The sequence below is a fragment of the Salmo salar genome, chromosome 01 (assembly GCF_965601325.2).
Source record: "Salmo salar chromosome 01, fSalSal1, whole genome shotgun sequence".
Lineage (NCBI taxonomy): Eukaryota > Metazoa > Chordata > Actinopteri > Salmoniformes > Salmonidae > Salmo > Salmo salar.
In genome coordinates, this window is record NC_138291.1 from 58644460 (window position 1) to 58671236 (window position 26777).

The window sequence follows — 26777 nt, forward strand, 5'->3', positions numbered from 1 at the left end:
TAAAATGCAATGTACAGTAGTAGAAAAATTAGAATGAGCTGTTGAGAATACAGAATTGAAATACGCAGTACAAACAGCAAAATGAATAGAATTGCAGGAAATTAACTTCTGGACTAGAGTCTGGAAACTAATGCAGTATATATGTATGTGAATGGTGTGTATGGACAGTATGTGAATAGAAAAGGTATGTATAGCAGTAGTTAAATAGGATGAGCCATGACTAGAATAGTCATGCCAAAGGTGCTTCAACAAAATACTGAGGAAAAAGTTTGAATACTTATGTAAATAAGGTATTTCTGTTTTTTATTTTTGATGCATTGGCAAAAATGTCTAAACCTGTTTTTGCTTTGTCATTATGGGGTATTGTGTGTAGATTGATAAGGGAAAAATATATTTAATCAATTTTAGAATAAGGCTATAACGTAACAAAGCTGGTCTAGGGTGTCGGGTAAATTGTAAGTGAAATGAGCCTTAACTAGCCTCTCAAAGCACTTAATGATGACAGAAGTGAGTGCTACACAGTGATAGTCATTTAGTTCAGTTATGTGCGCTTTCTTGGGTACATGAACAATGGTGGACATTTTGAAGCAAGTGGGGACAATGGATAGGGAGAGATTGAATTTGTTTGTAAACACTCTAGCCAGCTGGTCTGCACATGCTCTGAGGACCCGACTTGGGATGCCATCTGGGCCGGCAGCCTTGTGAGGTTTAACACACTTAAATGTCTTACTCAAGTCGGCCTCGAAGATCAGGAGCACGCAGTCCTCATGAGTGCTGGGGGCCCAGGTCAACGGCTCTGTGTTGTTTTCCTCAAAGCAGGCAAAGAACGTGTTTAGCCTGTCTGGGAGCGAGGTGTCTGTGTGTCCGACGTGGCTGGCTTTATAATCTGTGATTGTCTGGAGCCCCGCCACATGCGTCTCGTGTCTGAGCCGTTGAATTGCGACTCCATTTGGTTCCTGTACTGTCGTTTTGCTTCTTTGATTGCCTTACGGAGGTCATAGCTGGTCTTTTTGTACACGTCCATGTTCCCAGTCACCTTGCCATGGTTAAATGCGGTAGTTCACGATTTCAGTTTTGCTGATTTGCAAAGGGAGGGCGGGCCATGTAGTCTGTCCTGGAAGGTATTGTTTCAAGCGTGTTCTCTCTGTGTGTAGAACAGGAGATGTGTTGATAGAATTTCAGGAGCGTTTCAGGAGAGTTTTTTTGAAATGGAATTCCCCAGCTACAATAAATGCTGCTTCAGGATATGCGGTTTCCAGTTTGCACAAAGTGCAGTGTAGTTCCTTGAGAGCCATTGTGCTGTCGGCTTGGGGGGGATATACACGCCAGTGGTAATGCGGTCAGCATTTGATGGTGAGGTATTCCAGATCAGGAGAACAAGGACTCCCTGTACGTTTCCACAATCACATCATGAGTTGTTAATCATTACAAACACCCCTCCACCTCTGTGTTTCACAGAGAGTTTCACGGAGAGAGCCATGATTCCGTAACACAGAGTTTGTTACAGTCCTTTATGTCTCTCTGGAAGGAGATCCTCGCCTTGACCTTGTCTACTTATTGCCCAGGGACTGAATGTTAGTAAGTAATATACTCGGAAGTGGTGGATGGTTTGTTCGCCGCCTGAGTATGACTAGAACTCCACTTCTCCTCCCTCTTCTCCTTTGTCAACGTTTTGGTTTAGCACCCGGGATGAATGGGGCAGCCTCTGGAAGTTCAAACAAAGGATCCAGGCCAGGGAAGTCGAATTTCTAGTTGAATTTCTGGTGAGTGAACACCGATCTAATATCCCAAAGTTATTTTCGGCTGTAGGTAATAATACTAGAAACGTTCTGAGCACGTCAGCGACATCTTGGCAACCATCCTCTGATGTGACCCAATAAAAACAATTGTTCACAAAAATATAAACACATCTGAGACACACACACATGCCTTCAATGCACACAATCTGCAGCTTGATGCATCCCAGTTCATGGTGTTAGTGGTGTTAGTTAATCATTTAATGGTGACGTACATAGCTTCCCTAGCGCTTGCTGCCCTTTATGGGTGTACACAACCTCTACAATAAATTCACTAGCAACAATAACAATTGTTATTTAGTACAAATAAGACTGATGATCAATTTCTGGTGGCACTAAGAACTTTTTGTTATGTCAGAATATGGAGAATAATCCAGACATACTCTAAAGGTGATTTGGGTTAGGGCATAGCTCAATGGTAAGAAGTACATGTAGTAGGTGGTGACCTATGCATGTACTGTACAGTGCCTTCAGAAAGTATTCACACCCCTTGACTTATACCACATTTTGTTGTGTTACAGCCTGAATTCAAAATGTATTAAATATATTTGTTTTCTCACCCATCTACCCAAAATACTACATAATGGCAAAGTGAAAACATGTTTTTAGAAAGTTTGCTAATTTATTGAAAATGAAATATAGAAATATCGAATTTACGTAAGTATTCACACCCCTGTGTCAATACGTTGTAGAAGCACCATTGGCAGCGATTACAGCTGTGAGTCTCAGGGTAAGTCTCTAAGAGCTTTCCACACCTGGATTGTGCAACATTTGCCCATTATTCTTTTCAAAATTCTTCAAGCTCTGTCAAATTGGTTGTTGATCATTGGTAGACAACAATTTTCAGGTCTTGCCATAGATTTTAAAGTAGATTTAAGGCAAAATTGTAACTCGGCCACTCAGGAACATTCACCTTCTTCTTGGTAAGCAACTTCAGTGTAGATTTGGCCTTGTGTTTTAGGTTATTGTCCTGCTGAAAGGTGAATTCATTTCCCAGTGTCTGGTGGAAAGCAGACCGAACCAGATTTTCCTCCAGGATTTTACCTGTGCTTAGCTCCATTCCATTTATTTTTTATCCTCCCCAGTCCTTACCGATGACAAGCATACCCAACATGATGCAGCCACCACTATGCTTTAAAATATGGAGAGTGGTACTCAGTAATATGTTTGGGCAAATCCAATACAACAAAACACTTTGTATTCAGGACAAAAAGGTAATTGCTTTGCCACATTTTTTGCAGTATTACTTTAGTGCCTTGTTGCAAACAGGATGCATGTTTTGGAATATTTGTATTCTGTACATACTTCCTTCTTTTCACTTTGTCAATAAGTTTAGTATTGTGGAGTAATTACAATGTTTTTGATCCATCCTCAGTTTTCTCCTATCACAGTCATTACACTCTGTAACTATTTTAAACTCACCATTGGCCTCATGGTGAAATCCCTGAGCAGTTTCCTTCCTCTCCGGCAACTGAGTTAGGAAGGACGCCTGTATCTTTTTAGTGACTGGGTGTATTCATACACCATCCAAAGTGTAATTTATAACTTCACCATGCTCAAATGATATATCTACCAACAGATGCCCTTCTTTGTGGGGCATTGGGAAAAACTCCTTGGTCTTTATGGTTAAATCTGTGTTTGAAATTCACTGCTCGACTGAGGGACCTTACAGATAATTGTATGTGTGGGGTACAGAGATGAGGTAGTCATTAAAAAATCATGTTAAACACTATTATTGCACACAGAGGGAGTCCATGCAACTTATGAGACTTGTTAAGACATTTTTTATATAGCGTCACCATAACAATATCATTCCACTTTGACATTATGGGGTATTGTGTGTAGGCCAGTGACAAAAAAACCTAAATGTAATCAATCCATTTTAAATTCAGGTTCTAACACAACAACATTTGGAAAACATTAATACATTACAACTAGCTCATGCATGCATGTAGATCTTGAAGGAAAGCATTTGATTAGAATAAATCAGCAAAATCAAGCAAGCTGATATTTCAAGCTGATTGGTCACACTTCAATCAGGATGTTTACACGATTTCATAATCACTCATGATGATTTTTTTGTTGTTGCTTAGCTTAGTTCATAATCTATTTTATCTGTAAATTGGAGCTGTCTAGTGCTGAAATATATTGTCTTTTAGATGTCAAAAGACTATATGCAAATATATGCAAAAATGATTCATTCTTTGAATTTAATTTCTGTTCAACAAGAAATTCAGTAAGATTTAAAGTAGCACCTCTTGTTGTTCAAGCACAGATACACCTGGGGGCAGCATCCGATTATTTGATATGACAAGCAACAGCAAGCAAGAAACTGAGGTCAATAATGCCTCCTTCAACAATCACAACATTACATTGTCATATTTGTGAGTCAATATAAAATGAGGTATAGGATTTACCTAATATAATAGTAGCAGATGGGTTACTAAACCATGGTTCATTGATATTGATGGTTCATTGATATTGTAATCCTCTTCAAAATACCTGTATTTCAGCATGAAAAAGTATGAAAACGAGTTGAAAGACCCCGCAATCTTTAGGACCATGGGGTAAACTGTCCCATTTGCTTGGGACCTTCATCCAACACTAGACTGTATAGCCTAGGTAAGGTCTGAAAGGCTGCAATTCGACACTTTCACATACAAAGCACAGTGCAGCTGCCTTTGCTTCACAAGTAAGATGCTCTTCTTGTGGTATGTCTGTAGCTTGTGTTGCTTGTGTGCTGCTGCATATGTTCCCCGCTGGATTCATCCAATCTGAGCAGAAGCCAACTGCAACACCCCCATTGCAGGCACACAAAAGAAAAGTGTAATTGACTGATGTTTTTTGCTCTGCTTTTTGGAGGGTGGAAATCGGACTGTTGAGGCTTGGGTTTAACACTTTTGGGAAGATTAGGCGGAGACTCGGAGTTCTGGCTAGATGTATATGGGATAGCTTGTAGAGAATTACCAGAGAAAGGGAACGAGCCCTGACGGATTGATAAACCCTCTGTCCACTTATGTTTCCCACGGGATCCAGCCTATTCGCCGCAGAACGCCCTTTCACCTTGGAAGGTAAGTGTGTGTGAATGCCTTGCCAGTCAGATCACGAACATGTAGGTTACAGCAATGAATGATTGCACCAAGATGACACCAGCGCATAACCAAATAACACTGTCTTCGTAAATGATTCACAATTCAAATATAAGTATAGCCTACATTTGTCCATTTTATTCACGACATTGGTTTTTAAAGAATTTAGGAGACTGCGAAGAACACAAGCAAGCCTATAAATGTTAGTTAGCCACTGGGAAAATACGTAATTTAAACGTCTAGTTTTGGTTTACATTAGGTTGAGATGTAAACTAATGTGAATTCAGCGTGAATTCAACAAACATTTCACTATGTTACTGGATTTAGGTTAAAGGTTGGGTTAAAAAAATACGAAATTCCCTTATGTTGATTTACTTTTTGCAAATCCAATCAGTTTTCCACGTTGATTCAACGTCGTCAGATGTAATTTTGTTGTTGTTGAAATGACGTGGAAACATCGTTGATGCAACCAGTTTTTGACTAGTTGGTATTTTCATTGATTAGTTTTTTGGGGCGATGCAGATGAATTTACCGAAAGGGTAGGCTACTAGCTTTTTTGAATACATATGTTTCACAATAACATCAACGATAGTGCCGCATTTCCGCGTGGGCTGTATATCATATAAGACTGATTTTGTTTCAAGATGAGTGATGGATGTCTGGTCCCTGACTACCGTCCCGTGCTCATTACAAACAAGGTAAACAAAAGACCTTGAATGACAGCAACACGGATAGCTCCTCCATTCACCGGAGGAGACTTCGTGCGGCTATTTTGATCCGGTACTGACCATGTTTTAGCCTACTTCTCCATTCACCATGTGTCATGTCCTACACTTGGATTAGTTACACTCCAATTCATTCAAATGGACTAGGTTCTTTTACTGAACCAGCATTGCATGCTCGATGTATACTAAGGAAATTCAAGGAAATTGGCCAACCCGTAGCCCGGCTATGTTGCCCGCAGCACATAACCTACAAACTGAGATACTGTATATTGCTTTCATGGAAAGTTAAGTTGTCGACTGGTAGGCTACCCCAACACTCATTATTTGAAAACGTAAACATTATCTGGCCTGATTGATAGCTTCCAAACATATACTTTTCTGTATTTAAAAAAAAAAGTCAATAGAGGTCATTGGACTGTATGGAAACATGATCTTCACTGTTTCCATTGTATTTTAGTGTTGCAAGGGGGGGACCAATTGTCACTTCATTTTACATTCTCAATTCGTTGACTTCTTGTCAACAGGGAGCTATAGTCCCTTTCAAAGTGGCCCATCTAGTATCTTTTCAGGAGAATGACTGTCCCATTATTGTCTGTATTGCAAGGCTAGTTATGTACTCCAATGGTTTCAGGGGCTCCGTACTGAGTTAAGCCTTTAAAAGCTTGGTCTTGTGAGGGCCAATTATGGTCATATGCTCAGAGATAGCACTGTGTTGTGACTGCCATTGAGCCTAAACGTGACCAGCTAGATATTCTCATAATGTAAATAGAGATTGCAATGTTGAACAGACTATCCCTCCAATAGGCTTTAGCTTTGACATTAGCTTTGAGTATTGAAGGTGATAGAAAGGGAACAGTGGCAGTCCATTTTAATTCCACTGGAGCCTTTAATTAGCTAATTAAAGCAAGAACATGCTTTAAAGCTGTTGGTTAACTTTCCCTGAGGCCGTGAATGCAAAGCAGGTCATTGAACTCTTCAGCAAAAGACGAAAAGCAAACAAATAAAGGATTGAAAGTAAGCCAAGGGAGTCCCAATACCTCTCACATTAAGTGAGGCGTTTAATTGGTCACAGGGTTCTGCACGGGAATCTGTTCTCAGTCTGTGGCAATACACTCAAAAACTGACCAGGATGTCATGTCCATTAGAGCCTCCCCTGCAGTGGCCCGTTTCTCATCCTGCACACACAGTTTACTGCTGAACCTAGCAAAAATTGCCTTTTCATTCCAGGCCTTGGCAAGGTAGAGCATGCCGATAGATTATCAATGGCTCTGACATGAAACGTTACTGCATATGCAGGGACTGCATTTGCATGTTTGAGAACCAAAACCTTGCAGGCTGAGAGAGGGATCGAGGTTGAGGCGTGTCTGCTGTGCATGTGTGTGTTTTTGTGTGTGTGTGTGTATGTGCATGCGGGCAGGTGTGTGTTTGCCAACAAAATGCATTTGTTGGTTACATACCCCACCAGATAAAAGGCAAAGTGATGTAGGTTGGGAGTTATAAGTGCCTTAGGCAGCAACGAACACCTTGGGATTTAATGCTTGGCAGGGTTTATGTTTTGTAACTAGCAGCTGTGCCATTCAATCGTCACAGAGATGGTGGATGTTAATTGAAAAAACACTCCTCTTCACTTTTTCTTCAACCCTCTACCTGGCCATGTTTCTGACTGAGCTGGAGTCACCAAAATAAACCAACACAATTAAAAATACATTTACATGTGCAAGACTACAAAAATAGTTTTTCTCATTTGAAATACCAATTCAGTAACCTAAATAGAGGAAGTATGTAAAGGTTTAAAGCTTTGTCTGGGTTTATACTGCTTTTGATGAAAACAGCAACAAGGCAAATTGAATACAAAATACCTTTTTAATCTGCTAAACAATTTTAATATGACCTCCCACAGGAGAGTGCAGCCTGCCATCCCATGCCTTCCCCAACCCAAGGCCCCTATGAGAGAGGCCTTTAAAGAGGAGGGGATTTGATCAAACAATCCAGCTCTCTAAGCCAGGATGGAGAGTGGACCAGGACAGGGAGCGGGGTCGGGCTCCAGCCAGGCTGTGGAGGCTGAGCCCCCCACCCAGCGGACGTCTTCTCCAATCGAGAGAGGAAGGAATGCAGGGCTGGCCTCCTGCAAGCACAACGGTCTGATCAACACCCACAGCTTGATGGTAGAGACTAGGGAAGGGCTGGTGTCGGTGTACTCGGCCCCCCAGTACCAGGGTCACATGGTGGTCAACCTGTCCCCTCAGCAGGAGCAGAATGGTCAGGGGGTGGGCGGAGGAGGGGGACCCCCACAGCTGCTCAACCCTAGCGCTCTGCCCCAGGGCATAGACCCCTGCTTCAGGCCCAACCTGATCCTGTACTCTGAAAACATGCTGCGGGCCTGGGGGGATGGAGGAGTCGGGGATTGCTGTGAAACCACCTTCATAGAGGACTTGGCATCCGGCTCCTCTGCTGCCTCCAAGGATGGGCTGATGTTTGCCGATGGAAAGTTCCTGGAACTGTCTGTGGAGGATGCAAAGATCCAGACCCTGTCTTATGACATTGACGATGATGATGAGTTCCAAGAGCTGGAGGTAAGGCTCGGGGGCTCTGTCTTTTATCATAACACATTAGAATGTAAACATTTTAAGGGATGGCTATATGTATGAAACACATGAATGTATTTCTCTATGGTTAGAAGTTTTGTATTATATGTTTCTATTATTGCATTTAGAGCCAAATACAAATGGACCAGATGGATTTCAGAAGTTAAAAAAAATATATATATTATACATTTTTTTTACCTCCTTTTTCCTCCCCAATTTTGTGGTATCCAATTGTTAGTAGTTACTGTCTTGTCTCATCGCTACAACTCCCGCACGGACTCGGGAGAGTCGAAGGTCGAGAGCCATGCATCCTCCGAAACACAACACAACCAAGCCGCACTGCTTCTTAACACAGCACGCATCCAACCCGGAAGCCAGACGCACCAATGTGTCGGAGGAAACACCGTACACCTAGCGACCTGGTCAGCTTACACTGCGCCGGCCCGCCACAGGAGTCGCTAGTGCGCGATGAGACAAGGATATCCCTGCCGGCAAAACCCTCCCTAACCCGGACGATGCTAGGCCAATTGTGCGCCACCCATGGGCCTCCCGGTCGCGGCCGGCTACGACAGAGCCTGGGCTCGAACCCAGAGTCTCTGGTGCCACAGCTAACACTGCGATGCAGTGCCTTAGACCACTGGATTTCAGAAGTTTTTGTCTGAAGGACGAAGATCACTTGGGTCCTTGAAGCTGTTCACTGAGAGCAACGTTTTATTCTTGACATATGATAAATATCAGGCTTTTCAAAGGCTGCCTCAGCATGAAAGAGGCTCTGTTGAGAATTCAGAGAGGCTAGAATGGAGAGAGGGGAAAGGAGATGATATGGTGAAAGGAGACAGGGGAGGAGAGGGGAGAAGAAGAGAAATGGGAGGAAAAGGGAGAGGCAGTCTGGACCACTGGGTATCCGCTGCGTCTGGCTGTCTCTGCCAACTGTTCTGATTCAGGTGTAGCACAGCCCAGGCATTACCCTGCTCAGGAGGCTTCTGGACAGACCAGGAAGGAGAAGACATGCACTGTATGTGGGCTCAGATGGCTGTCTTGTGGATATATAATTTCCCTATCCCTGTGTTTATGTGCCCTTCAAAGACTAGTTATTTATATACTAAATGTTTGCAGGAAAAATGAATTGAGTCAACACTAAACTGTTGGTTTCTGGTGTTGCCATGGTTTCTGGTGGTTGTCACTGGAGCAGTCAAGGTGAACACCCTTTTTATAGCGCATTCTTAATTTGAGTTAATAAGATCTTTATTACGGTATGTTGTAATACTTTAGAGAAAGCAAAAAAAAACTCCCCTTCATTTGGCCCTTATTCAGTACAAAATTAGCTCCTTGGATTCTCAACGTGGGTTCTTTTGAAATACACAGCAATGTAATAATATACAGTTGAAGTCGGAAGTTTACATACACATAGGTTGGAGTCATTAAAACTCGTTTTTCACACACTCCACAATTTCTTGTTAACAAACTATAGTTTTGGCAAGTCGGTTAGGACATCTACTTTGTGCATGACACAAGTCATTTTTACAACAATTGTTTACAGACAGATTTTTTCACTTATAATTCACTGCATCACAATTCCACTGGGGCAGAAGTTTACATACACTAAGTTGACTGTGCCTTTAAACAGCTTGCAAAATCCAGAAAATTATGTCATGGCTTTAGAAGCTTCTGATAGGCTAATTGACATCATTTGAGTCAATTGGAGGTGTACCTGTGGATGTATTTCAAGGCCTACCCTTCAAACTCAGTGCCTCTTTGCTTGACATCATGGGAAAATCTAAAGAAATCAGCCAAGACCTCAGGAAAAAAATAGTAGACCTCCACAAGTCTGGTTCATCCTTGGGAGCAATTTCCAAACACATGAAGGTACCACGTTCATCTGTACAAACAATAGTACGCAAGTATAAACACCATGGGACCACGCAACTGTCATACCGCTCAGGAAGGAGACGCGTTCTGTCTCCTCGAGATTAACGTACTTTGGTGCAAAAAGTGCAAATCAATCCCAGAACAACAGCAAAGGACTTTGTTAAGATGCTTGAAGAAAACAGGTATAAAAGTATCTATATCCACAGTAAAACGAGTCCTATATCGACATAACCTGAGAGGCCGCTCAGCAAGACAGAAGCCACAGCTCCAAAACCGCCATAAAAAAAGCATAACTACGGTTTGCAATTGCACATGGGGACAAAGATCGTACTTTTTGGAGAAATGTCCTCTGGTCTGATGGAACAAAATTAGAACTGTTTGGCCATAATGACCATCGTTATGTTTGGAGGAAAAAGGGGAGGCTTGCAAGCTGAAGAACACCATCCCAACTGTGAAGCACGGGGGTGGCAGCATCATGTTGTGGGGGTGCTTTGCTGCAGGAGGGACTGGTGCAAAATAGATGGCATCATGAGGAGAGGATTATGTGGATATATTGAAGCAACATCTCAAGACATCAGTCAGGAAGTTAAAGCTTGGTCGCAAATGGGTCTTCCAAATGGACAATGACCCTCTAGCATACTTCCAAAGTTGTGGCAAAATGGCTTAAGGACAAGAAAGTCAAGGTATTGGAGTGGCCATCACAAAGCCCTGACCTCAATCCTATAGAAAATTTGTGGGCAGAACTGAAAAAGTGTGTGCGAGCAAGGAGGCCGACAAACCTGACTCAGTTATACCAGCTCTGTCGGGTGAATTTTGGCCCATTCCTCAAGTTATTGTGGGAAGCTTGTGGAAGGCTACCTGAAACGTTTGACCCAAGTTAAACAATTTTAAAGGCAATGCTACCAAATACTAATTGAGTGTATGTGAACTTCTGACCCACTGGGAATGTGATGAAAGAAATAAAAGCAGAAATAAATCATTCTCTCTACTATTATTCTGACATTTCACATTCTTAAAATAAAGTGGTGACCCTAACTGACCTAAGACAGGGAATTTTTACTAGAATGAAATGTCAGGAATTGTGTAAAACTGAGTTTAAATATATTTGGCTAAAGTTTATGTAAACTTCCGACTTCAACTGTATGAGGTGCCCACAGAATAATTATTGTGGATTACTATCCTTAAAATGAATAGCAAATACTGTACCGCATACTTAACATGATTCCCGTGGGTTTATGTTATTGGACTGCCCTTCACAATGTTCTTACAGTACTTGTGGAGTAAAACATGTCTAAGCCTTCCAAATTTACATAGTAACTTAGACAGCCTATCTACGTCCCTTCAATTATCATATATCATTTACTGTGTACTCTAATATTTTCATAGAAAATTGAAGTCTGTCTCAGAATCTAGTTAATGGAGCATTTGACTCTTCTATTATGCAGCCACATTTCTGACTCCATTACCGTCGGATTTAGGCACTGTGTCTGGAATGAGATTTGTGAATTACAATTTTTTGGCGTCTTGCTCAGAATCCATCTGAAGTTAATTAGCTAGAGTTCTGAAGAGGTGCAATGATTTCTTGTGGTATCCTGCTAATCCACCCTCCAGGACAAGAATGTCCTCATAATTAGGGCCATGCTTTTTTTTGCTTCTTTTTGGGCACTTTGCTTTCACCAGTATTTCCAGCATGAGTCAGTGAAACCAACCATGGAAGTATATTGCATTTGGTTTGATTGACTCTCCCCTTTAACTGCCCCTAACTGCCCCATTTTTAGCTACAACTTACAAGTCCGTTGGAAAGGATCAGCTTGAGAAAAGTGAGGTTTAAAATCACTGAACTACAAATAGTATTCCCTGACAAATAATAGGCTGTGCAATTGTCACAGAGGTACGCCGCCGCTGACTTAAGCGATTTCCCCACCAAACACACACATGCACAACCAAACTTTGATTGGTTGACTGGAGTCAATTAAAATATCATTTCCTAGAACCTTCTACCTGCAGCAAACCTAGTGGATCATGCTGGAAATTAAGGTAAAAGCAACTTTTTTTTAAAAGCCCATAAAGCATGGCCCTACTTACAGTCTGAATTCGAAATGGATTCAATCTACACACGATACCCCATAGTGAAAAAGTTGAAACATGTTTTTAGATTATTATTATTTATTTTTTTCTCAAATTTCTTACATAAGTATTCACACCCCTGAGTCAATACATTTTAGAATCACCTTTGGCAGCGATTACAACTGTGAGTCTTTCTGGGTAAGTCTCGAAGAACTTTGAACACCTAGATAGTACAATATTTGCTTATTATTATTTTTTTTAAATTACTCAAGCTCTGTCAAGTTGGTTGTTGATCATCGCTAGACAGCCATTTTCAAATCTTGCCATATATTTTAAAGGCGATTTAAGTCAAATTTAACTAGGCCACTCAGGAACATTCAATGTCATCTTGGAAAGCAACTTCAGTGTATATTTGCCTTGTTTTAGGTTATTGTCATGCTGAAGGGTGAATTTGTCTTCCAATGTCTTTTGGAAAGCAAACTGAAAGCTTTTTTTCAAGGATTTTGCCTGTGCTTAGCTCTATTCCATTTATTTTTATCCTAAGAAACGATTCCTTGCCGATGACAAGCATACCCATAACAATATGCAGTCACCGCAATGCTTGAAAATATAAAGAGTGATGCTCAGTGAGTGTTGGGTTGGATTTCCCCCAAACATAACACTTTGTATTCAGGACATAAAGCTAATTTCTTTGCCACATTTTTTTGCAGTTTTCCTTTAGTGCCTTATTGCAAACAGGATGCATGTTTTGGAATATTTTTTACTCTGTATAGACTGCCTTCTTTTCACTCTGTCATTTAGGTTAATGTTGTTGATCCATCCTCAGTTTTCTCCTGCCACAGCCATTAAACTGTTTTAAATTCACCATTGGCCTCATGGTGAAATCCATGAGTGGTTTCCTTCCTTTCTGGCAACTGAGTTAGGAAGGACGCCTGTGTCTTTGTAGTAACTGGGTTTATTGATACACCATCCAAAGCATAATTAATAACTTCACCATGCTCAAAAGGATACTCAATGTCTGATTTTCTTTCCCATCTACCAATAGCTGACCTTCTTTGCGAGGGATTGGAAAACCTCTCTAGTCTTTGTGGTTCAATCTGTGGTTCAAATTCACTGCTCGACTGAGGGACCTTTGACATAATTGTATGTGTGGGGTACAGAGATGAGGTAGTCATTCAAAAATAATGTTAAACATGATTATTATTATTAAATTCAGGCTGTAACACAAATAAATTAGGAAAAAGTCAAGGGGTGTGAATACACTGTGCCTAAGAGGGAGAGGAAGCAGAGAGTGGGAGAGGAAGCAGAGAGTGGGAGAGGAAGCAGAGAGAGAGAGAGAGAGAGAGCGAGGTGGTGGGTTGTTTTTTTTGCCCATCATTGTCCAGCTGGCATGGCTAGTCGTGCCCCTGTCTGGGTGAACATATGTACAGGTCCCTCCCGGTGCAAATCGACTGCTAGAGAGCCCAGCTGTGCAAGCTGTCAGTGTATTTACAAACCTGTGCTGAGGTGAGGAAAACGAGGTCATTTGTAGTCTATAAAGACAGAAAATCATTTCAATTAAACATTAGCAAGGCCACCCTATGCTGCGCTACAGTGCAGTCTTCTGTAGACCTCTCTCCTTTCTTGACCTGCAGTATTCACTCTTTGTGCTTTCACAGAGCGAGTACTCGAGCGACTCGGAGAGTGAGGACAACTTCCTCATGATGCCACCGAGAGACCACTTGGGTCTGAGCGTCTTCTCCATGGTGTGCTGCTTCTGGCCCCTGGGGATTGCTGCCTTCTACCTGTCCCACGAGGTAAGGACTACTGTAGTGTCAATGACTCTACACCATGGCTTGGTCACCACAAGCATTTACAGTAAATATCAAGGCAGTCTTAGGAGAATGTGTATAACAGACAATAAATAATCGAAATAAGTCAATTTATAGATTTACGTTTTGTTTATTTGGACCCTCATTAGCTACTGCACATGCTGCAGCTACTCTTCCTGGGGTCCACATAAAGTGTACAAATACATGACAAAGTACAGAACAGTTAGAGACAAGAACACAAGATGTGACAATAAATTCAAACGAGTTATATATTAGAAAGACACCAAGAGACAACAAAAATACTATTTCACATTATTCATATATACAGTGGCTTGCGAAAGTATTCAGCCCCTTGGACTTTTTCCTATTTTGTTGCATTACAACCTGGAATTAAAATAGATTTTTTGGGGGGTTTGTATCATTTGATTTACACAACATGCCTACCACTTTGAAGATGCAAAATATCTTTTCTTGTAAAACAAACAAGAAATAAGACAACAAAAACCCCGGAAAACCTATTCAAAACTATTCACCCCTCAAAGTCAATACATTGTAGAGCCACCTTTTGCAGCAATTACAGCTGCAAGTCTCTTGGGGTATGTCTCTACAAGCTTGGCACATCTAGCCACAGGGATTTTTTTCCCATTCTTCAAGGAAAAACTGCTCCAGCTCCTTAGAGTTGGATGGGTTCTGTTGGTGTACAGCAATCTTTAAGTCATACCACACATTCTCAATTGGATTGAGGTCTGGGCTTTGACTAGGCCATTCCAAGACATTTAAATGTTTCCCCTTAAACCACTCGAGTGTTGCTTTAGCAGTATGCTTAGGGTCATTGTCCTGCTGGAAGGTGAACCTCAGTCCAAGTCTCAAATCTCCGGAAGACTGAAACAGGTTTCCCTCAAGGATTTCCCTGTATTTAGCGTCATCCATCATTCCTTCAATTTTGACCAGTTTCCCAGTCCCTGCCGATGGAAAAACATTTCCACAGCATGATGCTGCCACCACCATGCTTTACTGTGGGGATGGTGTTCTTGGGGTGAAGAGAGGTGTTGGGTTTGCGCCAGACATAGTGTTTTCCTTGATGGCCAAAAAGCTACATTTTAGTCTCATTTGAGCAGAGTACCTTCTTCCATGTTTGGGAAGTCTCCCACATGCCTTTTGGCAAACACCGAATGTGTTTGCTTATTTTTTTCTTTAAGCAATGGCTTTTTTTCTGTCCACTCTTCCATAAAGCCCAGCTCTGTGGAGTGTACGGCTTAAAGTGGTCCTATGGACAGATACTCCAATCTCCGTTGTGGAGCTTTGCAGCTCCTTCAGGGTTATCTTTGGTCTCTTTGTTGCCTCTGATGAATGCCCGCCTTGCCTGGTCTGTGAGTTTTGGTGAGCGGCCCTCTCTTGGCAGATTTGTTGTGGTGCCATATTCTTTCAATTATTTAATAATGGATTTTATGGTGCTCTGTAGGATGTTCAAAGTTTTGGATATGTTTTTATAACCCAACCCTGATCTGTACTTCTCCACAACTTTGTCCCTGACCTGTTTGGAGAGCTCCTTGGTCTTCATGGTGTTGCTTGCTTAGTGGTGTTGCAGACTCTGGGTCCTTTCAGAACAAGTGTGTGTGTGTATATATATATATACTGAGATCGTGTGACACTTAGATTGCACACAGGTGGCATTAATTTAACTTATTATGTGACTTCTGAAGGTAATTGGTTGCACCAGATTTTATTTAGGGGCTTCATAGCAAAGGGGGTGAATACATATGCATGCAACACTTCTCTGTTTTTACATTTTTTGAAACAAGTTATTTTTTTCACTTCACCAATTTGGACTATTTTGTATATGTCCATTACATGAAATCCAAATAAAATTCAATTTAAATTACAGGTTGTAATGCAACAAAATAGGAAAAACGCCAAGGGGGATGAATACTTTTGCAAGGCACTGTACATATTCATATACAGTACCGTTAAATTAGATATTTAGAAAGAGGTGAGGCGCTGGGATACAAGAAGATTTTGTATCTGTTTTTTAAAGCTGGACTTGCTTTTTGCCTGGGTAACCTCTGGAGGCAGAGCATTCCACGATGACATGGCTCTCTGCCAGTGGAGGCTCCTCAGAGGAGGAAAGGGAAGACCATCCTCAGGGAATTTCATAAAAATACAAATAGTGAAACATTAAAGTTGTTCTTTCTAGATAAAACTATACTACATGTTTTCCAGTCACCAAATAATTGATTAACACACACTGTTTTGCAATGAAGGTCTTCAGTAGCCTCAACAGCAATCTGTAGGGTAGCACCATGGTGTAGCTGGAGGACAGCTAGTTTCCGACCTCCTCTGGGTACATTGATTTCAGTACAAAACTTAGGAGGCTCGTGGTTCTCACACTCTTCCATACACTTGCATAGTAATTATGACAACTTCCGGAGGACATCCTTCAACCTATCAGTGCTCTTGACACATGAACTGACCACCCAATGTTCTCCACCCAGTCAAAAGATCAGAGGTTTAATCTAGTACTGAAAGCATAAATTACAGCTAGCTAGCACTGCAGAACATAAAATGTGGTGAGTAATGTTAGTTGACTCAAAGAGAGAGAAAGACAATAGTTGAACAGTTTTGAACAAATACATTTCTTCAAAAATAAAGGAGAAACAAGCAAGAGAGCTATATTTCATAGTATTTAAAAAAATGTTTGCTTAGCTAGCGAATGCAGCTAGCTATAGCCTACTTTAATACCCGGCTCAAACAGAGAGAGATGCTATGTTAGCTAGCTGGCTATGACTATCCAACTCTGGAACTCTTCCAAGGTAAGCTTTTGGTTTTATTAATTTATTGCCACTGGGGCCTGCCGGTATAACTGCTTAACTGTTTGCTGCTGACTGTACACTGTACTGCATGATTGTAGCAGGTTTACTAACACGTTAGTTCTTGTAGCTATGTTGACTATGACGTTAATATGGTGACAATGATGTAGGCTGTGTGTAGCAGTAATAATATGAAGGTTTGGCTTGGAAAGGTTTTTTTCGCCTGGTCACAAACAGCTGATGTGTTGTGCACTGAAGTCCACAAGCGAAGGGAAAAGGTGAGAGGAGAAGAGGGTGTAGATGTGAGAAGGAATGATCCAAGGGATCATGCTGTTTGTATGTGGCTGCTATGAAAGTGAACTGTGTATGTTGATGAACAGGGGTGTATTCATTCTGCCGAATCTTCTGTTGAAAAACATTTATTAAACGGAATGAAACGGGGATAAACATACTGGAATTTAGCCAATAGAAACTCTCGTTTGCGACTGTTGGACAACCTCATGATGGGTATAGGGAAAATTAGTCATGTAGTAGCCTAAACCTATCGATGTTACATTGAGCTGGGTGAATGGAATATGAATAACAGTCATCCAATATGCTGTAATAGAAATAAGGCCATGCTCCTAAAACTCATTTATCGTCCTCTCTCATCTTAAACGGCACTGGCCGGCACTGCTCTATACATAACTAAGTGACCCATTTAAATCCGTTTTTGGTTTGGTACCGTGAAGAAACCCATAGTGGCATGTCTGGTGGGGTATGTAGACTGAGTTTACAAAACATTAAGGACACCTGCTCTTTTCGTGACATAGACTAACCAGGTGAATCCAGGTGAAAGCTATGATACCTCTTATTGATGTTACTTATTAAATCCACTTCAATCAGTGTAGATGAAGGGCAGGAGGTTAAAAAATGTTAAGCCTTGAGACAATTGAGACATGGATTGTGTATGTGTGCCATTCAGAGGGTCAATGGGCAAGACAAAATATTTAAGTGCCTTTGAACGGGGTAGGGTTGTACAGTAGGTGCCAGGTGCACCGGTTTGTGTCAAGAACTGCAACGCTGCTGGGTTTTTCATGCTCAACAGTTTCCGTGTGTATCAAGAATGGTCCACCACCCAAAGGACATCCAGCCAACTTGACACAACTGTGGGGGTGCAACTCAATATTAGGAAAGTGTCCTTAATGTTTTGTACACTCAGTGTATGTCTGTTTGAAGTGTATGCAAATAGATTATGCAAGTGGTTAGGCATTTAACACAAATGTTTCTTAAAATCCCATATAAAAACAACAATAATTATCCTTGAGAGGAAGATAAGAGTGGACCTGATGAAGATGGTAGGTAGTCGTTTTCCCTGTGTTACACACAATCTCATATCTCTGTGAGCTGCTCGAAGCCTCTGGCAGAGGCCTGCTACCCACACTGCATCACTCTGGTCTGACTGCACATCACGACTCACACCTACATCTCTCTTATTCTCCAGCTTAAAAAAAAAAAAACTCTGCTCAGTTGGCATGGGCAACACAGCCCACACTAAAATCAATTCCCTAAAATCCAACTACAAAGCCTAGCAGACGCAGAATAAAAAATGTAGCAGGCTGGATTTAAAACAACATCGCCATGGTGGGAGGTTTTGAAAAGCTTTAGGGTATTATCAAAGATAAGCTATTCAAAGCAGCCATTGAAAGATCCTGAAAGGAGCAGGACAGGAAAACATTTTGAGCCTCAGTGATTTGAAAACACATGCACAAACCCATGTTAAGTAAATCTCTTCTGATCATCTTCCTTCTTTGAGTTGTCCTCAATTGATACTGACACTTTGGGTTTTAGGAAAATCAAAGGTGGTCTGCAAAACATAATGAAGGAAAATGCAGCCTTGAGAAAGCAACCCACGTACACAAAATAGATGTTGAAATCTTCACTTCATCATTTAAAAAAATACAATAGACACAATTTCCTGTGTGTGCAGAATGGATAGGCACGGATATAAGTGTGTTTATTGAATCTAAAGAGTTAGAAGCCAGATCCTTATAATTAAGAACATTGTTAGTATTTGGATTTATGTAAATGTGACAATGTGATAATTGGATGAATAACCCTGCATAGATCGATAATCTTAAAGCACGGAACTGCTACAGTACGGCTCAACAATTTTCTGCTACAGTCTGTATTTATGTGTACTCTAGATAAACCATGTTGTCTACCGCCCACACATACAGGGTTTCTGCCATAGCATAGGTTCTCTTTCAACACCTCCCTCAGGAGTTTGTGTTTCAGATATCAGTCATCTTAACCCATTTGTTACCAAATTTTTCTCAGACATGCCACTATGCAAATCTGATGCCATTAGTAACCTTAAGGGGCACCTTCGACGCTGCAGACATGTTTTGGTACCCTTCCCCAGATCTGTGCCTAGACACAATCCTGTCTCGGAGCTCAACGGACTATTCCTTCAACCACATGGCTTGGTTTTTGCTCTGACATGCACTGTCAACTGTGGGACCTTATATAGACAGGTGTGTGCCTTTTCCAAATCATGTCCAATCAATTGAATTTACCACAGGTGGACTCCAATCAAGTTGTAGAAACATCTCAAGGATGATCAATGGAAACAGGATGCACCTGAGCTCAATTTCAAGTCTCATAGCAAAGGGTCTGAATACTTATATAAATAAGGTATTTCTGTTTTTTTTTATACTTTTGCAAACATTTCTAAAAACCTGTTTTCGCTTTGTCATTATGGGGCATTGTGTAGATTGCTCAGGTTTGATTATTTATTTAATCAATTTTAGAATAAGACTGTAACATAACAAAATGTGGAAAATGTCAAGGGGTCTGAATACTTTACGAAGGCAGTGTATATACCTCACATGCAACCCATAATAAGACAATGTAATTAATATTACCAAGTCTATTAAAACTGAGTATCTGACTCTGTAAAAGCTGAAGGATAAATAGGAATATGCAACCAATTTTCTTAAAGAGACACAGGAATAATAACAAGAAAGGTCTTAGAATGGAATGAAAATATTCCATATCAAAGGTAGATATTTAATATCATTGTAAAATGAATGAAATCACATAAGGCCTAAAGCTTAGGTTACAAGGCAATACTGACATTAACAAAACATTGAAAATGAAGGCACATACTGTATGTAAACTAGACCATTTAAACATTTATTTTTGCTAAGAAAATATTAAAACATTTCAACAATGTTTTTGTATTTTAAGCTGTTGAATACAGACTTCTGGTGGCAAATTCATCAGTAAAAGTGCAGCTTGGAGAAATTGTGACCATTTTAAGAAATCATATGAAACTTCTGTGAATCATACTAGACACCTTAATAATGCATAATATGATACATTTGTTGAGAGGTACAACTTTAACTTCTCTAGAGCTTGTAAAGTACAAAAGCTTTGTGCTCTCACTTTTGTGACCCATGGGATTAAATGGGTTAAGTGCACTTTAATCAAGATCAGGTTACTGCTTATGGGCTCTTTCTGTGAAAATGTGCCTCAATCTTACTCTCAAAGCAAAGCAGACCAGAAAGCAGCTTCTGTGTCAATGGTAGGATGTCAGTAAGAGCTGTGTTTCAAGTGTTGCACTTTGGTTTCTGCATATTGAGAGCGACTATAAAGGCCATAGCCATTTGAATTGGTTTCCTTTACCTTTTGTCCTGCTCAACACTCCAATTAATTTCTTCCTTTGAGGAGGAACAAAGCAATCAATACACAGCTCTTTGGGGCGACAGGGTGAAGGAAAAAAGCTTTAACCACAAATCTAGATTTCATGGGTGAGATTGCAGTGGACACCCCACCCCCGAAACCAATCTGTCAGAATGACTTTGATTTTAGCAATTCATTTCTGCACATTGTTAGCTGCAGTTATTGTACTGAATGAGATACAGGACATCATCATCATGATCGTTGTCAAAATGGTCGTCTTGTCTTTCTTCCTCCTGTTCTTCATCATTATTGCATTGGTACCCCTGATAGTTTTTACGTCTTACGTGGTAATGATGCCATTTTCTGAGAGCAGTTAAGTGTTACTACTATATGTTATTATATCGATCAACAGCTCCCAGCACCCTTTACTCCTTACTCTTATGTTAGTCTCAAACTCAAAGGACATGCATGGATTGGCTTTTATCGAAGCGGAAACTCTCAGACTGAATCTAAGGTCATTATGCCGAAACATAAGCCTGTTTGTATGTCCCTTCAATCTATACTCCGATCAATACAGACACAGAATGACCATTTTTTTTCTTTATTTTCCTGAATAATCACCTGTTGAATGTTTTGGGGATTTTCGAGTCCCTCAGTCAAGCTCCTGATTCCCTTTTTTTCCGATCAAGCTGGGCTGAAGCGTGTTTTGGTACGCTTTCTTTCCACTTCCATTATTATGACACCAACAGTGAAACAGTTGATGATGACCATGTCCCTCTGACTCATCTGGCAGAGTGGAAGAGCTCTGTTCATCATGCATATTGCAACCACCACCACACTACTTCCCATCTGTTCTAAGGCTTAGGAGGAACTATCAGAGAGAGTAGATTGTGAAATACATATTCAAGCAAGGGTTGGTCTCTTCTATAGATGTGCACCAATCCAAGAGCAACCTGGTGGAGAACAAGAGCCAATCTGTCCATTTATCTCTGTAGTTAATATGACAGGCTGAGAGCGTTTCTATTGTAATTGCCACCTTCTACTGCCTGAATTGCCTGCGTGGTTGCCAAAACTGTTTGTGCATTAGCAAACTGTTCAGACTTTTTTTTTTGTCAAACCAATCAAACCATGCTAAAGCACAAACAACTCTGAGACCAGGCTAACTAAAAGCCACTACACAGAGCATAAATCAGATCTGCATGCTCCATTGGTCCACAGAGAAATACTGCTGTGTAAATGGACATGCATAACTCTTTGAATATTTTAAAGTGCTTTGCTTTGAGGGTATTTCCCTGGTTTGAATAAGCCTTAAGGCGTTTATTTACTTTCTCCAGTGCAATATAGAACTCTGGTTTACTAATGAAATTGTTGTTTTCATGAGGATCCCTCTCTCGGCCCTCACCATCATTCTAGTGACACATTACATGGTTGGACCCAGACAGTTTTAATCAACAGCTGTCGCTGATATATGGCAACTGTGCATCAACAAGACCAAATTGGTGCATGGTGTTCCCTCTTTCTACCCAGCAAGAGAAAATGACATGTGTGTCCACGACTGTTATCACATAACCCACTTCAATCGCTGTGGTTAAATGGACAGCTTCATCTTTATGCATGTGCCCATTTACCGGCTCACAGATTCATTAAGCTAGTGGCGCACTGGCCAAATACAGATTGAACGGCCTGAACACAAGAGACCAGAATGAGATCTGCTGGAAATGAAACATCCTGACTGGTCATTTAGCTGCTGTATAAGAATAAGTAACACCTCATTTAGTTTTGGTTGAGACAGGTATCGTGCTTCTCCACAGGATTACCATTGTCAAAGCCACAGACACAAACAAACAAGAATAGTATTTTACTATTATCTGTACCACTCAAACATTTCTTCTGTTATTGGTGGGTTTTGGGTCATTGGTTTTGCCAAGGATTATTGTATTGGAATTGTTATTTATCTATTTTCCTGAGCATACCAGGTCATTGTTATTCTCTGAATAAGGTGTTGGTGTATACAAATGGTGTGATGGAAGAACACATTATGTGCAGCTGAATAATTCCCCTGTTTTTTTTTTGTCACGGTGAGATATTATTACTGTAGATCTTATTTTAATTAAGCTCCATACTATCACATGGGCAAAGCTGAATAGGTCCTGACCCCCGAGAGGTCTCGCACTGTTTCCGATACCAAACTGCAACAATCTGTTTTTGCTAAACCAGTGTGCATAATCTGATTCACTGCTTTTAGAGTTTACTCCATACAAATGGAGTAAGCTTTTTATATAATATTTTGGCTAGAGAGAGTGTGAGTGTGGGCCTTGTATGGAATAAGCTGGGAACAAATGCCTTTCCTGGGTGATGATGGCGATGATCCACAAAGCACAGATTCTTTATTTACTGTATACCACGGATGGGCTTTTATGTCCTTTCCTCTTATCCACAATGACCTACTTCTTTATACTTTCATGTAGTGTATACAGTACATTTATGTCCCTGTGGATAATAGTGTAGGACTACTGTATTTTAAGTTTGTTTTTGAAATGTGAAAGATTATTTTCAGGAAACACCTTCAGAAGGGTAGAAGATAATTGTGTAATGCGTTTGTAAAAAAAAAACACGTTCATCCTCAGTCGCAAAATGATGTTGCGGTTTCTCTTTCTCCACACTGCATCTGAAGAACTGCAGTTGCTCTGTGGTTAATTCGTTTTTGCTTTGATTTGATTTTAATTAATTATGCTGACTTGAATTGAACCAGTAATTACAAAGAACTGTTTCTCGCCTGCGCAGAACAATAGGATTGTTAATCGTATTTGCATACTTTGTATGCTTGTTCAATTTATGGAGGGCGGGGTGGAAAATGGGACTGTGTCTGTAAGATTTTCCCAAGACTCAACTACACCCTATGTGGCATCCTCTAGTTCAAACAGATGATAGTTAGAATAATGACACAGACTGGGAGCACTGTGGCTCATTTTGATGCATTTGTCAGTCATCTGAAGCAGTCTGTATTTTTGAAGGGCTCCTGAGAGTTACTGAGGAATCTTGATCTCACTGTCTTTTATACTTTAAACAACAACATCGAAGCCATTCTATAGAGATGTCTCTCATACTGTATATTCATAAACAGTCAATTTCAGGCCCAACTGAATGTTTCATGGTCCTCATTACAATTCGGCCGGCTGCAGCCAAAACAACCATGTCCTGCTGACCTTTCTAAGCATGCAGAAATTACTCGTCTTTTTCAAATACTGTATGTAACATCATAGACATAACAACACAGATCAATTATGGTTCATTGTCATGTTATGAAAGGCTATTACCTTCGCATAGCTCTGCGAATGGTTCAACTGTGCATGTCTCCTCACTATGTGATGAAGATGGGCTCCCGAGTGGCGCAGTGGTCGAAGGCACTGCATCTCAGTGCTAGAGGCGTCACTACAGACCCTGGTTCGATTCCAGGCTGTATCACAACCGGCCGTGATTGGGAGTCCCATAGGGCGGCGCACAATTTGCCCAGCGTCGTCCGGGTTAGGGTTCGGCTGGGGTAGGCCGTCATTGTAAATAAGAATTTGTTCTTAACTGACTTGCCTAGTTAAATAAAAAAAGATAGTGAAGGTCAATTTTTGTGTCTATTCCCGGCTTCCCCTCCCCCTAGGGAAATGTGTGTTACATCAAACACAGAGACTAGAGTAATCAAAAAAGCTTCAGATTTTAGATGTCACTGGGGCAGCGGGGCAGAATGCTACCTGATACTGGGGGCCAAGGCCCACATCTTTCAGCTCGATGCACACTAAATCTGTAACATGGCCTGCAGTTACTCTGCTCAGGTCTGCTATTGATCTTTAAGGTCTCTGTGGAGGCTTATATTTTGGAGGATGGTGGGGGCAGTGGGTGGGAGTTCTCTTTATATGAAATAATACCATCAAGCCCAAATTAACCATGGATTAGGGATCCCAATGCAGGGGATGATAATTAGCCTTTGGACCTCATGGTAGCATTGTTTGGCGTTGGACAGAGTGTGTGTGTGTGTGTGTTAGGGGTGGGTTGTCCGTCCAGACACTGTAAATGTAATCTATTATATTAGAGAATACATTTGACCTCTCAATAAAAAGCAGCAGAAAATCATTATTTAACTTGATCCTTTGCTTCCATGAACAATGCTTTTTGACTAATTGGAGAAATCATCATGCTTCCTTTTTTTTTTTAAGATTACCTCGTTTTGTATATCTCCTTATCTGTAATGAGTACTAGGTTTAAGCTCATATTACCAATGTTTAATTTCACAAAGTAGAAGGCTTTTTAATCGATCTGAAAATGAAGCGATTATTACGTTGCATGTTATTAGTCTTCTTCGTGGTCTGTCTTGTAAGTGCCTCTTTAGTATATTTGTCAGTCAGAAATGTGGGCAAGAGAGTGAATCTTCTATAAAACCTATTACAGTTTGGAGTATCATTAAGTTCACAAGAGCTAGGGTTAGTCTTGTTGATATAGTGAGCAATTAGATAATGTCCTAAATGACTCAAGCACATTTTAACCATGGTTCACATGTTTTTGAACATACTGTACTTAGCCTTTCACGAAAGCTTATAACTGAGGCTGCAGTTTGTGAATCCAGACAATGTGTATGGCTAAACCACATTCTCTTTTCCTCAGGTCTGGACATGGCTGAGGTAGCTAGCTATATGTCAGTAATATATAAATGGATCACAGAACAGGAGAAAACAACTTGCTGCCATGCAGCCTGGGCTCAAGGACTGAAATATATGTCCTGACAAAAAGCATTACATAAATCCTTTTGAATTGAGTTTGTATTGCAGGGCCATGGGGGAAAGTGTGTGGAGGAGCCTTATGTTATTCTGCTATCCAAGAATAGCAACGCACCCTTTACTGGCTCAAACAGCCAACCAATCAGCCTGTTACTCCAAAAGTAAACTTTTGGAAAAAATTGTGTTTGACCAGATGCAATGCTATTTCACAGTAAACAAATTTAACATCAGATTTTCAGCACCCTTATAGGGAAGCGCATTCAACATGGACAGTACTTACACATAACTGATGATTGGCTGAGAGAAATTGATAATAAAAATATTGTGGGAGCTGTTTTGTTAGACTTCAGTGCAGCTTTTTACATTATCGATCATAATCTGGTGCTGGTAAAATGTATGTGTTAGGGAACATCGCCTGTTATATTGTGGATTGAGAGTTACCTAACAGAACACAGTGATCTTTAATAGAAGCCTCTACAACATAATCCAGGTAGAATCAGGCATTCCCCAGGGCAGCTATCTAGACCCCTTACTTTTTAAAATCTTTACTAATGACCTGCCACTGGCTCTGAGTAAAGCCTGTGTTTCTATGTATGCTGACTATATACGTCAGATACCACAGCAAGTGAAATCACTGCAACACATAACAAAGAGCTGCAGTCAGTTTCAGAATGGGTGGCAAGAAATAAGTTAGTCATAAATATTTAAACTAAAAGCATTGTATTTGGGACAAATCAGTCACTAAACCCTAAACCTCAACTACATTTTGTAATGAATATTGTGGAAATTGAGCAAGGAGACTGAACTTCTTGGAGTAACCCTGGATTGTATACGGAGAGCTAACATCAATCTCTCCTGGCTCAAAGTAGAGGAGAGATTGACTTCATCACTACTTGTATTTGTGAGTAGTTTTGATCTCGACAAACCATTTCTGTATGGAACTCGCTTTGTGCACAAGGGCATTGTCATACTGAAACAGGAAAGGGCCTTCCCAAAATTGTTGCTACAAAGTTGGAAGCAGAGAATTGTCTAGAATGTCATTGTGTGCTGTAGCGTTAAGATTTCCCTTCCCTTCAGGCGCATGAATGATCAGTTCCTGAAGGAAATTTCAGAATGGCGAAAGTTCTCTACCCACTCTTCAAAGTGATAGAAACGTGTAGCTCTCGTAGTTGATAAACTGTACATTGATAACCAACTGTTCTGAGACACTAAGACTACTCCATGGCTATTCTAAATAATTGTTCCCATAGAGGAGTCGAATAATGGAACACCCAATACTATCCATGGTAGGGATTGTTATAAAAACAGGAAAACAACAATTGATAAAGAAATAAACTACAAATACACTATACCATTCAAGATGGAGAATGTTGTAAAATAATATTTATACATTTATAAAAGACAGCATTAGAAGAAAGGACAATTATTGAAATAATACATCTTAAAATATAAGGAACTGGAACACAAAAGTACTCAAAAGCCCGAAATTAGGTAGAAATCAACATGTTAGAGATAAAAACACAGAGGACAGAAGGAACAGTATGTGGGGGGAGTGTTGTGATGGGGGGGGGGTTTGTGATTGGGAAAGTGTGAGTTAAG

General features: G+C 40.6%; 1 protein-coding gene across 4 annotated transcripts in view; it reads left to right on the forward strand.

The window, feature by feature from the left end:
- The window catches only part of LOC106605956 (synapse differentiation-inducing gene protein 1), a 42666-nt gene that overhangs the window by 682 nt on the left and 15207 nt on the right, over positions 1-26777 (forward strand). Inside the window, exons 1-4 of one of the 4 annotated variants that reach the window (XM_014201980.3) lie at positions 1390-1763; positions 4833-4867; positions 7511-8183; positions 13790-13927. In XM_014201980.3, the coding sequence (XP_014057455.2) occupies positions 7617-8183; positions 13790-13927 (705 nt within the window). In that variant the 5' untranslated portion in view covers positions 1390-1763; positions 4833-4867; positions 7511-7616. Of the gene's footprint in view, positions 1-1389; positions 4868-7510; positions 8184-13789; positions 13928-26777 lie in introns of those variants that run through there. The other 3 variants (XM_045720238.2, XM_082975354.1, XM_045720246.2) reach the window with 3 other exon arrangements.